Source organism: Nipponia nippon, unplaced genomic scaffold, assembly GCF_047370975.1.
Source record: "Nipponia nippon isolate SJK-2023a ecotype South Korea unplaced genomic scaffold, ASM4737097v1 scaffold_1, whole genome shotgun sequence".
Lineage (NCBI taxonomy): Eukaryota > Metazoa > Chordata > Aves > Pelecaniformes > Threskiornithidae > Nipponia > Nipponia nippon.
Window position 1 is genome coordinate 90,596,075 of NW_028262290.1, and position 12,508 is coordinate 90,608,582.

The following is a 12,508-nucleotide window of genomic DNA, read 5'->3' on the forward strand; positions in this document are numbered from 1 at the left end:
CCTGTACCTGAATTTTTGCCCGCTTCTCGTCTCTTCACTGGACACTGAGAAGAATCTGTCTGTTGTCTTTATTCTTCTCCCCCAGACAGGTATTTATATATATTGATAAGATCCTCCTGAGTCTTCTCTTCTCCAGAATAAGCAGTTCCAGCTCTCTCAATTTCTCCTCTAGGATAAGCAGTCCCAGCTCTCACTCGCTCTCCTGTGACAGATGCTCTAATCCCTTATTCCTCTTAATGGCCATTCTCTGGACCTGGTCCAGTATGTCCACATCTCTCTTTCTGGAGAGCCCAGAACTGGACACAGCATTTTCAGATGTCTCTCATCAGGGCTGAGAAGAGAGGAATAATCATCTTTCTCATCATCATCCTGGTGATGCCAAGGGTATCATTGGCCTTTCCTGCAAGGGGCATATTGCTGGCTCATGGTCAGACCAGTTGGTCCCAGCCTGTCCTCGTGCACGGAAATTATTTCCACTCAGGTGCGGCGCTTTGCACTTCCCTTTTTTGAACTTCATAAGCTTCCTGTATGCCCATTTCTCCAGCTTCTTGAGGTCCCTTTGACGGGCAGCACTTCCATCTGCTGCATCAACCACTTCTCCCAGTTTTGTATCACCTTATCACCTACAAACTTGCAGAGGATGCATTCTGTTCCATCATCTAGGTCAGTAATGAAGATGTTAAAACAGTATTGGCCCCAGTACCAACTCCTGCTGTACACCACTAGTGACTGGCCTCCAGCTGGACTTTGTGCCACCAATTACAATCCTTTGAACTTGAGAGTTAAGCCTGTTTCCAGTCCACCTCACTGTCCACTTATCTAACCCGTACATCATCAGTTTGTGTATGAGGATGTTGTGGGAGACAGTACCAAAATCCTTGCTGAAGTCGAAATAAACAACATTCACTGCTCTCCCCTGGCTCACTGAGCCAGTCTTCTCATCTTAGAAGGCTGCCAGGTTGGTCAAGCATAATTTCCCCTTCATAAATTCATGCTGACTACTCCCAATCACCTTCTTGTCCTTCGTATGTTTAGAAATGGTTTGCTTCCAGGATTAGTTGCTTGAGTACTTTTCCAGGCACTGAGGTGAGGTTGACTGGCCTGCAGTCCCCTGGATCCTCTGTCTTGCCCTTCCTGAAGATAGCAGTGACAACATCTGCCTTCTTCCAGTCCTCAGGAACCTCTCCCACCAGCTGTTGCCACAACTCTTCAAAGATTATCACAGTGACATTGGCTAGCTCCCTCAGCACTCTTGGATGTATCCCATCAGGGCCGATAGACTCGTGCAAGTCCAATTTGTTTAAGTGTTCCCTAACCTGATCCTCTTCCACTACGGTTATGTCTTCCTTGCTCCAGACTCTCCCACAGGTCTCAGCAGTCTGAAGGCTGGGGTTCCTGATGGCCAGTCTTACCAGTAAAGATGGAGGGAAAAGAAGGCCTCAGCCTTTTCCATGTCCTTTACCAGGTCCCCAGCCCAATCAGCAGTGGGGCCACATTTTCCCTAGTCTTCCTTTTGCTGCTGTATGCTGTCTTGTTGCACTTTACATCCCACACCAGGTTCAACTCCAGGAAAGCTTTGGCTTTTCTAACCTATCCTGCATATTCAGATAGCATCTCTGTTTTCCTCCTGGGTCATCTGACCCTGCTTTCACCTCCTGTATGCTTCCTTTTTACGACTGAGTTGAGTCAGGAGCTCCCTGTTCGTACCATACAGGTTTTATTAATGTACCGAAGAACCCCTGACCTGACATATAGTGCCACTGCTCAAGAACAGATTTAATAAATGCACTTATTTCTCACTGCCGCTCTAATTTCTCCCTCCTGTACCTTCTCTCCCAGCATCTCCTTATCTTCAATATCCTGAAGCATCACATACACATATATTTTCAATTGTTCCTTCAAGCCTTTTCAGATTCAAAACTCCCTTGACAAGATTCAGACAGGTGCAAACTGTTTCAGAGGTACAATATTTCAGTAGAAGAATAAATAGGAAGATGTACAGCCTAGGTAAGGTGAATGTAAAAAAGTATCAGGAAGAAAGAAAGATCTGAAGGTAATTTAATTCCATTTTGATTTCTAAGCTGTGCTCAAATGTTCTAAAGAATAAAAAAACCTCAGTTTGGGCCAACAGAAATACATACATGGGTATCTACAGCTGACAGGTTGTAATACAGCCAAAGCAAATCTGTCCTGAATATTTCTAATGTGCCCAAGTATCAAGACTAAGAAGGGTTTTCAACAGATAGATTTAAATCACAGTGAAAAAATATCGAGGCAGAATGTAAATAATTTTGGAAATATCTGGGCTCATAATTCTATCTATCTCCAATCATATATTACTGCTCAAATCCCATATTTTACTGAGGATCAGGCACCCTCGCTCTGGGGGGGTACAGTATCTTCTGCCAGACAGCAGAAGGACCAGTTGCAGTCTAGGTCAATTCAAGTCTCTCTCTGCAGTAACTACAAAGATACCACAAGCCTAACACCTTCAGGCCAACCACCTGGATTGCATCCAGATATGAGAGAATGCTTGTATGATGAAAGAGCAGCTCACAAGAGGAGAGCGACACATGACAAAGATGTACTAGAAAAAAAAATGCAAATCACCAGAAAGGAAAATGCAGAACAGAGAAGCAGAGGTGGAAAAAGAAGAGACAAAGGAGACACCAAGGAAGAAGAGAGCTGTGCCTATCCTATTTGTTCTATTTCCCTGAATATCTCATTAAGTAGAGAGTGCTATTCAAAGACAGATTATTCAAAATTAGATGGAGGAATTCAAAAAGATGCTGTCAAAGTAAATTGCTTTTGAATAAATGTTCTTATTCACATGTCAGTGCTATTTACCATGTTTGCACTGCAGTAAAGCTCCTCCTTTAATGGTGACCTTTATTTTCATGTAAAATTTGCAAATTTTTGTATGGTGAGAAATGTTTCCCTCAACAAGAAATTACAGAATAACACAAAGAGCAAATGGATGTGGCAAAAGAATTAAAAGTCTATTCTCATTCACATTAGTGAATAATTGAGGTCTCTATAATCATGTTATTTAAATTCTGAATTTCAATACCTGTCTCGGCCAGCTTTCAATAATACAATTCATCACATCTATCAAAAGTCAGCCTAAATTTTGAATATCAAAGAGGGAAACAAAAAGTTTAAAGGAATGAGATTCTTACACCAGAGGAACGTTTGGTTCTCTTCCTACAACAGGCATTAAAGGAAATATTGCCAGGAGCACACACAGAAGAGTCCAGATCAATGCTGTTGTCTAAAAGAAGAAAAACAAATGGGATTTTTTTGGAGGTCATGTGGACAGACAATTGTCTAAGCAGAAAAAAATACTTCAGCAAACTACTAACAGCTACTAGCATCTCCCACAGGCAAAAAAACCCTGCCTCTATCACGAGTAACATCAACTGAAAAAAGGGCACAGGGTCATTGGTATTACAGTACTTCAATTTAATACAGAAAAGAATCTCAATTACACAGCTGTCAAAATCCTATCAAAGACAATGTGAATTAAAGCTAAGCTTATACTTAAGAGCACTTTCTCAAAGTGTGGCCTTCACATACATTGCAGTCGCCAGAAAGCTGATGTGTAACCTTATGAAAGAAAGGAACAAAACTAATCTCGTCAGAAGTTTACAGCCGCTAACTAATCACCTGTTCTCTAGCAATATGGTAACATTTTCCAGTCTTTGAATCTGAATGCCATTTGATTTAACCACCATAATCGCTTAAGTTGTTTTCTAAACTCTTTGCTAGGAGGAAAAAAAAAGATTCCCTATCCCAGGTATTTTACTCTAAATAAAGACATTAAGAGTTATATCACTTAAAGTTTTCAAGCTGAAGTTAGATTCAAGTTCCCGTAAGGAAATTTTCAGTGCTACAAAACATCTTCCGTGTATACCCAGCTTTAAGACAAGTTACTTGATTACTCAAATACAATTTTAAAAATTGTAAATAAACAAATACAAGCCACCATCTTGACAGTTCTTGCAGAGCAAGACTCAGCAATTTGACTCCAATTTTTTTTAATTTTAATTAAAATGTTAATGTTACCCCAGAACTCTAGGTTTTAAGTATCCCGCGAAATAAAAGATGTCAGAATAAACTAATGGAAGAAATGTCTCTTATATTAAAGGTTGTGCCACTTCACACCCATATCTGCAGAAGTAAAGTTTTTTCCTGGGAAAAACAGTACAGAAAGCTGCCTCTGCAGAATGAAGCTTGCCAGCTGATTGCAGACAACAACGAATCGACAAGCATTTTTCAGTTATAATCTTTTTTTTTTCAATAAATTATCATATTACTTAAATGGTGGCACTTTTACCAATCATGCATCTCAATGCTTTTGTCATTGTGACAATTAGATAAATCATGTGTGTTTCATATGATTTTAAGGCAAACATTTTTTAGTTATCATTAACGGAAAACTGATAGCTAACTCACAGATACCCTGAAATTCTTAAGCATCTTATTACTTATCTTATACTTATAAGAGACCTACCCAGATCATATTAAACTCCCTTGCCTTGCTACATGCTGCTCATGACAGAGATCAGAATAAGAGCATAACTGAACAAGAATCTAAAGATGCATTCCAAAGAGACCAGTCCCAACATCCTAAGATGCAATCAGCCATTAGCCATGTAAAATGCTCTTTTTAAGCAAAGCAATACCGTACCTTTGCTTGAACCCACAGCTGTGTGATCACTGGCCAGCCAGCAAAGACAAGAAGACCAATAGTAAGCGTTGAGCGGTAGAAAAAGCTGAAGACCTAATAAAAAAAAAAAAATCCAACAGAAGACTGAAAACCAAGCACATTAATAAAACTTACAATTCCTCAAAGAGGTAGAATGCTAGCAATGAGATACCCTGTTGATACATATGGGTAAAATACTTACTAGTATTTCAATTCCCAGTGCACAAACCAAGAGGAATCCTATAGACTGACGTATATGATGTGACAAGAGATTTGCGGCAAGGTCTTGAATAACAGGAAGTCTGTTCAAAATGACGGAACAAGATAATCATTATTTTTTAAAAAAAGAAATAATATAGGGTTTTACCTCTGAAGAGTGGGGAGGGGGTCAGAGCACAAGAAATGTTTCAGGTATGGCTGATCCTGCCTGCTGTTTAGAATCAGAGCGGGTGATGGCCTGAGGCTCCTTCTGCCTGTTTTTACTTGATATAAAATCTACAGTAAAACCCTTCAGCTTTTTCCCCCTCTCACTTCTGGCACATCTTTGCCAGTATTTGGACAAGCTTCAGATTATTATTTATCCAAATCGAGTCTGAGTTTATGAACATTTTTGGTTATGCTGTGCTTAATGTCCATCATAACTGATGAAACATTCACAGAATCATAGAATCACTTAGGTTGGAAAAGACCTTTAAAATCATCAAGTCCAACCGTTAGCCTAGCTCTGCCAAGTCCACCACTAAACCATGTCCCTAAGCACCACATCTACAAGTCTTTTAAATACCTCTAGGGATGGGGACACAACCACTTCCCCGGGCAGCCTGTTCCAGTGCCCTTTCGGTGAAGAAGTTTTTCCCGATATCCAATCTAAACCTCCCCTGGCGCAACTTGAGGCCGTTTCCTCTTGTGCCATCGCTTGTTACTTGGGAGAAGAGACTGACCCCCACCTCGCTACAACCTCCTTTCAGGTAGTTGCAGAGAGCAATAAGGTCTCCCCTCAGCCTCCTCTTCTCCAGGCTAAACAACCCCAGCTCCCTCAGCCGCTGCTCATACGACTTGTGCTCTAGACCCTTCACCAACTTCATTGCCCTCCTCTGGACACGCTCCAGCACCTCCATGTCCTTCTTGTAGTGAGGGGCCCAAAACTGAACACAGTACTCGAGGTGCAGCCTCACCAGTGCCAAGTACAGGGGGACCTGCTAGCCACACTATTCCTGATACAAGCCAGGATGCCATTGGCCTTCTTGGCCACCTGAGCACACTGGTGGTTCATGTTCAGCCGGCTGTCAACCAACACCCCCAGGTCCTTTTCTGCCAGGCAGCTCCCCAGCCACTCCTCCCCCAGCCTGTAGCGTTGCATGGGGTTGTTGTGACCAAAGTGCAGGACCCGGCACTGAGCCTTGTTGAACCTCATACAGTTGGCCTCGGCCCATGGATCCAGCCTGTCCAGATCCCTCTGCAGGGCCTTCCTACCTTCCAGCAGATCAACACTCCCGCCCAACTCAGTGTTGCCTGCAAACTTACTGAGGGTACACTCAATGCCCTCATCCAGGCCATCGATAAAAATATTAAACAGAACTGGCCCCAATACTGATCCCTGGGGAACACCACTTGTGACCGGCTGCTTTAGAGAGAGAAAAAAATCCCCATGTAGCTTTTCCAGTGTTTTATGAAGCATCTCATTATCTAACTGCAGTTGGGTCTCATTTTCTCTGAATAATACTGAGTTGGTATCTACAGAATTGCCAGTAGATTAGGTAAGTAATACAAATCAGAAGGTAACAAGTATTTTTGGATTTGGAGCAAAAGGAGACCCAAACAGACGAGCTTGTTTCATATCAGAGCACAATCCTCAACATGACTAGCACATGTACTCCAAGAACAGCTGGAGTTCAGCATACTTGACACTTTGCAGGATCAGACTATTTCAAAATTACTGAAGAAAAGAAACAACCCGTCCCAATTTACAAAAGAAGTCAGCTGCTACAGGTATTTCCCCAAGATTTTAGCACCCTTTTGCTACAGTTACAAGAGTGCTAAAAACATTTTGACTTGGAAAGACATTAATTTGTTTTTGCTAATAGAAAAGATATCTTCTAGAATTGGCAGCTGTATCAGTCTGTTTGTAAACTACTCTATATGTCAAGTGAAAAAATAAACCAGAGTCCTCTGGAATGCTCAGGAAGCATTTCAGGAAGTTTAATAAAATTATATCTAACTTTCTCCCAAACTTATGGGAAAAATTTAATCATCAACAAAAAGGAAGCACAGACCTGGTTTTATAAAACATTCTTTGTAAAATGTATTCTTTACTTACTCTCTCACAACTGCATACCATACTGGTACTGGCAAGAGACAGTATACATAATATGTCCAAGGACATGTTTGAATCAACAGGAAAAAAGCTATTATCATTCCAACAAAGGCAAAACCGTAGAAGAGAACAGTAGATTCCTGAAAAACAAATGGTTGGACAAACATTCCTGAAACAGCAATAAAATGTTTTAAACGACACACTATTTTCCATTTGTTAGTTACACAGTAAAGCAAATGTTATTTTAACACAGCCACTCAAGCTGCCTTGTGTCTATGTCTACAACTCTGGATGCTGTTTCCAGCCAGATGAGAAAAAACAACAATGAGATTTGAAGATCTAATTCTAATTACATCTCTATATAAGGTCTGCAGTAAAATCTGCACAGGCAAGGCACATCTGTGAAATCTGGAAGCCCAATGTATGCAATGTTATTTATGTTCAACGGATACTTGAAATCCATTGGAAGTCAGAGATGCTAAGGGTCTTGGAAAAAAGAACTCTCTTAAATTTAGATTCTAAAAACAGACCTGGAGCATAACCTTTTGAGTTCAAGTTCACAGCATTACGGTCAAAACATTTAATGAAAATTCCATCAGCACATGCTTCCTCCTCCTGCTTGGGACATTTGTAAGAGAACTAATTAAATTAAAATATAAAGCATTAAATCCTACTGGAAAAAAATCCAACTCTTCAGGATCTAGGGACAGCTACTGAAGGAGGTTTGTGACCAGCCTTCCACAGGAGAGATGGCCTTACTCAAAGAACCTACAATTTCAAAATACAACAGAGGACTAGAGTCACAGGGCACTAAAAGGTTCCTAGCATAGCTAGACCTGTTATTATATTTAACCCTAACCTACAATGCCAGCTTTGGGCTTTTCTAAAAAAAAAAAAAAAAAAAAAAAAAAAAGAAAAAAAATTAAGATAAGAGATTAGAACATTCTCCTTACCATGTACTCAACGAAACACATTCTCGGACTGAGAGAGGTGTAGGGAGGAGCACCAAAGAGAGAAAGGAAATTTTTTTAAATGGGTAATCGCAGACAGGTAGGCTAGCCCTTAATCATCAGGTAGCAGCAATCTCTTGTTTGTGCAAGGAGAAGCATTTAAACAATCACCCTGCATCTACCTTTTACCTGGCCATTGAACTACTCTTCCTTATTTAGGGACATTCAGATATCAGAAGGATTAGTGGTAAGGGAAGATTATGTACAAGTTTTAAATAAACAATTTTATCTTTATGTATTGCAACTTGACATAGCAAAGGCAGCTTTAGTGACTGAGCAGTCTTTAGTGTATTGTGTAGGCAATGACTGAAGACACTGTTTTCTTCTACACAAATGCCAGTTTTTTTGAATGAGTTATGCAGACAGATACGCGACTATGTTAAATATGCTGAGAAGAAAAGACATTCAATTAGCAGTTCACGGAAATGCGTTAGCATTTTTTCTGCCCCCCCCTCCCCCCCCCCCCCGTAACTGACATACAACTGCCTCGATCTAAACTGACAGCAAATGCCAGTTCTAGATGATTTTTAAGATAGAATTTCTGCTAAGATATGCCATTAAAGTAAGAAAAAATGTCATATATAAAGCTGACCTAATGCAATTTAGTAGTTTTAAATTTTGCATTTGCTGACATATAGACAGAATGAATATGTATAGATATGATATGGACACAATATAATTTATCACTGAATGATTAAACACACACAATCAACATTTTATTCCATATAGAGACATAAATATTATAGAGTCCAATATAGTTGGTCATGCATTGAAAATGGAAACCAGATTTGCATTTTCTTGTGGATGTTTAAAAACAGATTAAAAGGCTAGGCTTCTCGCTAAGCAAAACAACACTACTCTAAAAGAAAAGAAGTTTTTTCACATGGAGCGTAAGAAGCCAAAAACTGTTAAAGATGATATATATATAGGATATGCAGTTTCATTATTCAGAGGCTCCTTTCAGATTTTATAAGGCTGTGCTTTGCAGAAGACTATTTGTCAATGATAGACTAGTTTCTCAGCAAAATTCTTTAAGTAGCTCCAATATTAGCTATAAACTAAATAACTTCCATATATGAAGCAGTAGCCCCACACTGTGACTCCCAAAGTATTTAGGAACACTAAAAAAGGTTTCTACAGAAAAGGGCCTCTTACTAAAACTGGGGAATGAAAAATTCTATAGACAAAGAACTCAAGAAATCTAATTTTCTTATACCAGTGTCACTAGCATAAAATTCATCTTCAACAAGTAAAATCAATATACCAAATGAAAATCTTATGTCAACTAAAAATGTGAAGTTTTTGCTTAATGTAGTTATTAATATACCCAATATTCAGTCTATTTATTGTAATTATTTTGTTCATATCTAACATAACATGCATCTTGGATTATTTCTTCTCAGTTATTTGATGAAAGAAAACCTAAATCATGCAGTACAGCACTTATGAATATTTTCCATTTCAATTTTGTTTGATCATTTTCATTAAAGGCCAAGACTATCTCATTTCAGCCAGTAGTAAAAACCTCAAGACAGCATGATAGGAATTTTCTCCGAGTAATATATTGAAGGCAGTAAAGATGCTAAGTGAGTGCTCATGCTCATTCTCATTTACATTACCAAATGAAACAATTCCTTTTATTCTGAAAGAAATTCCTGAAGTTCGGGAGATTCCCCCCCACACCCCAAGGCTTTAATTCTTGTCTAATGACATGCTAACTTTTTGCCTGTTCACCTTTTTGAAGTATCTCTTTTCCTGACGAATGACTGAAAGTAAATGAATTTCTTAGGATTTTGTACTTTGTGAAAAATCAAACCATAATAATCTTGTCAAAAAGAGCTCCCTTCATCTTTGATGTCTTCTGCTGCACCCTTGCAAATCACAAAGAGCAAGAGAGCAAGCCAATCTGTGAAACCACAGTTCACCTTTCTATTAAAACAGGTTATACATTTTAAAAGCACCATGATTGGACTGCACAGCTTCTGAAAACTGATTTCACATTGCCAAAGAGGACAGGAATAGAATAATTTACATGCTAATTTTTTTTTGGCCGTACAGTAAAGAATAAAAATCAAAATGGAACCCTGAAGTCTGTATTCTTCCAAGCAAATATTATTACAACAGAGTGCTGATTTTACTACAATTAATGCTGAAAATTGACTTCTGGTTAAAGACAGACCCTCTAATAGTTTTAAATCACTACGTTTGCTTACACTTGCATTAGCATCTAGTAAAATGCACAGCTGTAGGAAGGAAGAAACTGAGAAAGTACAGTATTGCATACTCAGACTTCCACGGCTTAGGAATACTGATCCTAATAAATGGACCAAACAGTAACACTGCAGGATTACAGTAGCTAGAAAACTCCACAGCTTGCCAGTTTCCACACGTAGTCAAAAGAAGCGGAAGGTGTGCAATTTGGTCTCTCGCACAGAGAATGAGCATACACATAATGCTGAGAACTGATAGAAAAAGTCACTGCATGTTTCCGACCTACCTTATTGTTAGTCTGGACAGTCTTGGTCAAATTGGTATGGGTCTTGATAATCACCAAAATCACGTAAGTCGTCCAGCCCACAAAACCCACTGCAATACTTAGACCCAGGAATAATCTATCGTAAGTATGGTAGTAAGACAAGCCTTCCAAAGCAAGGTTAATCAGCGTTTTGCACAGAGATACCTAGAGGCAGACAAAACATGTAAGCAACGGTTTAGAATAGTGTAAGCTCCATTCCACAAATTGACCTAACTGACAGCAACTGGAGCTCACACACTGCTTTGGACTCCTGTTGGACATAAAGTCAACCATCATTTGGCTCCTTCACCATCCCCCCGGCCACGACAGTGGTCCCACGGTGAAAGCTACACAGATAGCACACCTTGAACCCCACCTACTACACCAAGCATGCCACCTGTTGTTCCCATGAGCATTTGACCATATAGATATTCCACTATAAGTGACCCCCAAAGAAAACCAGTCACTTGCTTCTGAAGTTACGTAGGAGGAAGATTATGGATGTAGCTGAAACATGGTCACTTCTCCACAGTCTGAAATACCCCTTTCCTGGGGTTTGATGTCCTCCACTTCAGTAGTACCTGATACTCCCAGCACTTTGCCTAAGCACCAGAGGTGAATTCAGAGACTGAACTGGAGCCCCGGTTTCATTCTCAAAGCAGCTGCTTGGGGCTCTCAGGATCCAAATCATTTGGACACAAGAAGGGTTGTACCCAGCCTAATCGCAGGTCCCCTTACTCAGTACCTCCACTGGGGAAACACCATGATAAAAACAGTGGTTTTTCCCACCATGAGTGTCACTCCTTACATGGAGCTGTGCTGACCCCTGTGATTCACCCAAAGATGGGAAGCTCAGCTGTGTAATCTGTGGTCACAGAGGATTATCTGGTGATTAAAAGATCTGTAAGGAAGAGCGTACATGACCATGTTCCTTTATATATCCAGGTATCCAGTTGGGACTTAACAGCAACAATCAACAGAAAAAGGTATGTCAACTACTGAAGAGATCACAAGTCTGCCAATGGGCAAACTCACACAAAATCACGTCATTCCTGAGGATACAATTATGAATGCATGTTTGCAATGCAAAGAGCTGTAGAGTTGAGGTGGCAAAGAATCATCTATACCCCAGCAGCTGATAACGCACTGACCTTTCGGCACTGCGATATAGGAAGCTGAGGATAACCAGGGCACAGGTACAAGCCTGATGTGTTAGTGATCAAGAGTGAACTTCAACACATGGGGCACTCCAGTGAACAAGGGGTAAAATTTATATATAACCAACACCACAAACTCTCAGGTTCTACTGCGGAAATGTATAAAATGTCTCCTATAAGCAAATGTGTGACAGCCAAGTAGTAGTATTAGGAAACCAAACAGAAAACCTGCTCCCACAGCAAAATATAGCCATTGATTTAAAACTGAGCTATTTCCAATTTACAATGAGGTGAATAAAAAGGCACGAGGTATAAAATAGATGTAGCTGTCCTGTGCATAAAATAGTAATTTATTACCCTGAAAAACACATTAGGAAAAAAGAAGAGCTGAACCCTAACACATAACGGAATTACTCTTCCATGCATATGGCAGGTTAAATGTAATCTTACATATTCAACTTTTTCATGTATTTTTTAACACAAAAGTCGATGACCAAACTAAATCTCTTAAAATGAAAGATTTCTTTGTATCATTTAGGTCTACAAATTATTTCTGTGAATGTCAGAATACAGGCACTGGTGAACTGCACCCATCAAGTACCCTGTCACACAGTGAGTGGTAGCAAACGCTTAGGAAAGTAATGCCAGAACTGGGAAGGACAGAATGACTCCACATATGGCTCTCAGTCTCTGACAAACAGAAATGTGAAATTAAAAACAAGAGCAGCTGGTTCAGATAAAAGAACAAAACAAAGCAGGATCTATGATGGAGCAAGACATCATACTCTTTTTCATGCAACTAGC

At 39.8% G+C, this 12,508-nt stretch overlaps 1 protein-coding gene across 14 annotated transcripts in view; it reads right to left on the minus strand.

Moving 5' to 3' along the window:
• PIGN (phosphatidylinositol glycan anchor biosynthesis class N) overlaps positions 1-12,508 on the minus strand; it is a 112,374-nt gene that overhangs the window by 33,258 nt on the left and 66,608 nt on the right. For 13 of the 14 annotated variants that reach the window (XR_015705657.1, XM_087761707.1, XM_087761615.1 and 10 more), the window contains exons 14-18: positions 10,530-10,712; positions 7,026-7,162; positions 4,911-5,010; positions 4,691-4,783; positions 3,180-3,271 (exon numbers count right to left, since the gene is read on the minus strand). Coding sequence is in view for 13 of the 14 variants with exons in the window: in XM_087761707.1 (XP_087617833.1) it covers positions 3,180-3,271; positions 4,691-4,783; positions 4,911-5,010; positions 7,026-7,162; positions 10,530-10,712 (605 nt within the window). In the remaining variant the exon portion in view is untranslated. The remainder of the gene's footprint in view (positions 1-3,179; positions 3,272-4,690; positions 4,784-4,910; positions 5,011-7,025; positions 7,163-10,529; positions 10,713-12,508) is intronic. The other variant, XM_087761687.1, reaches the window with a different exon arrangement.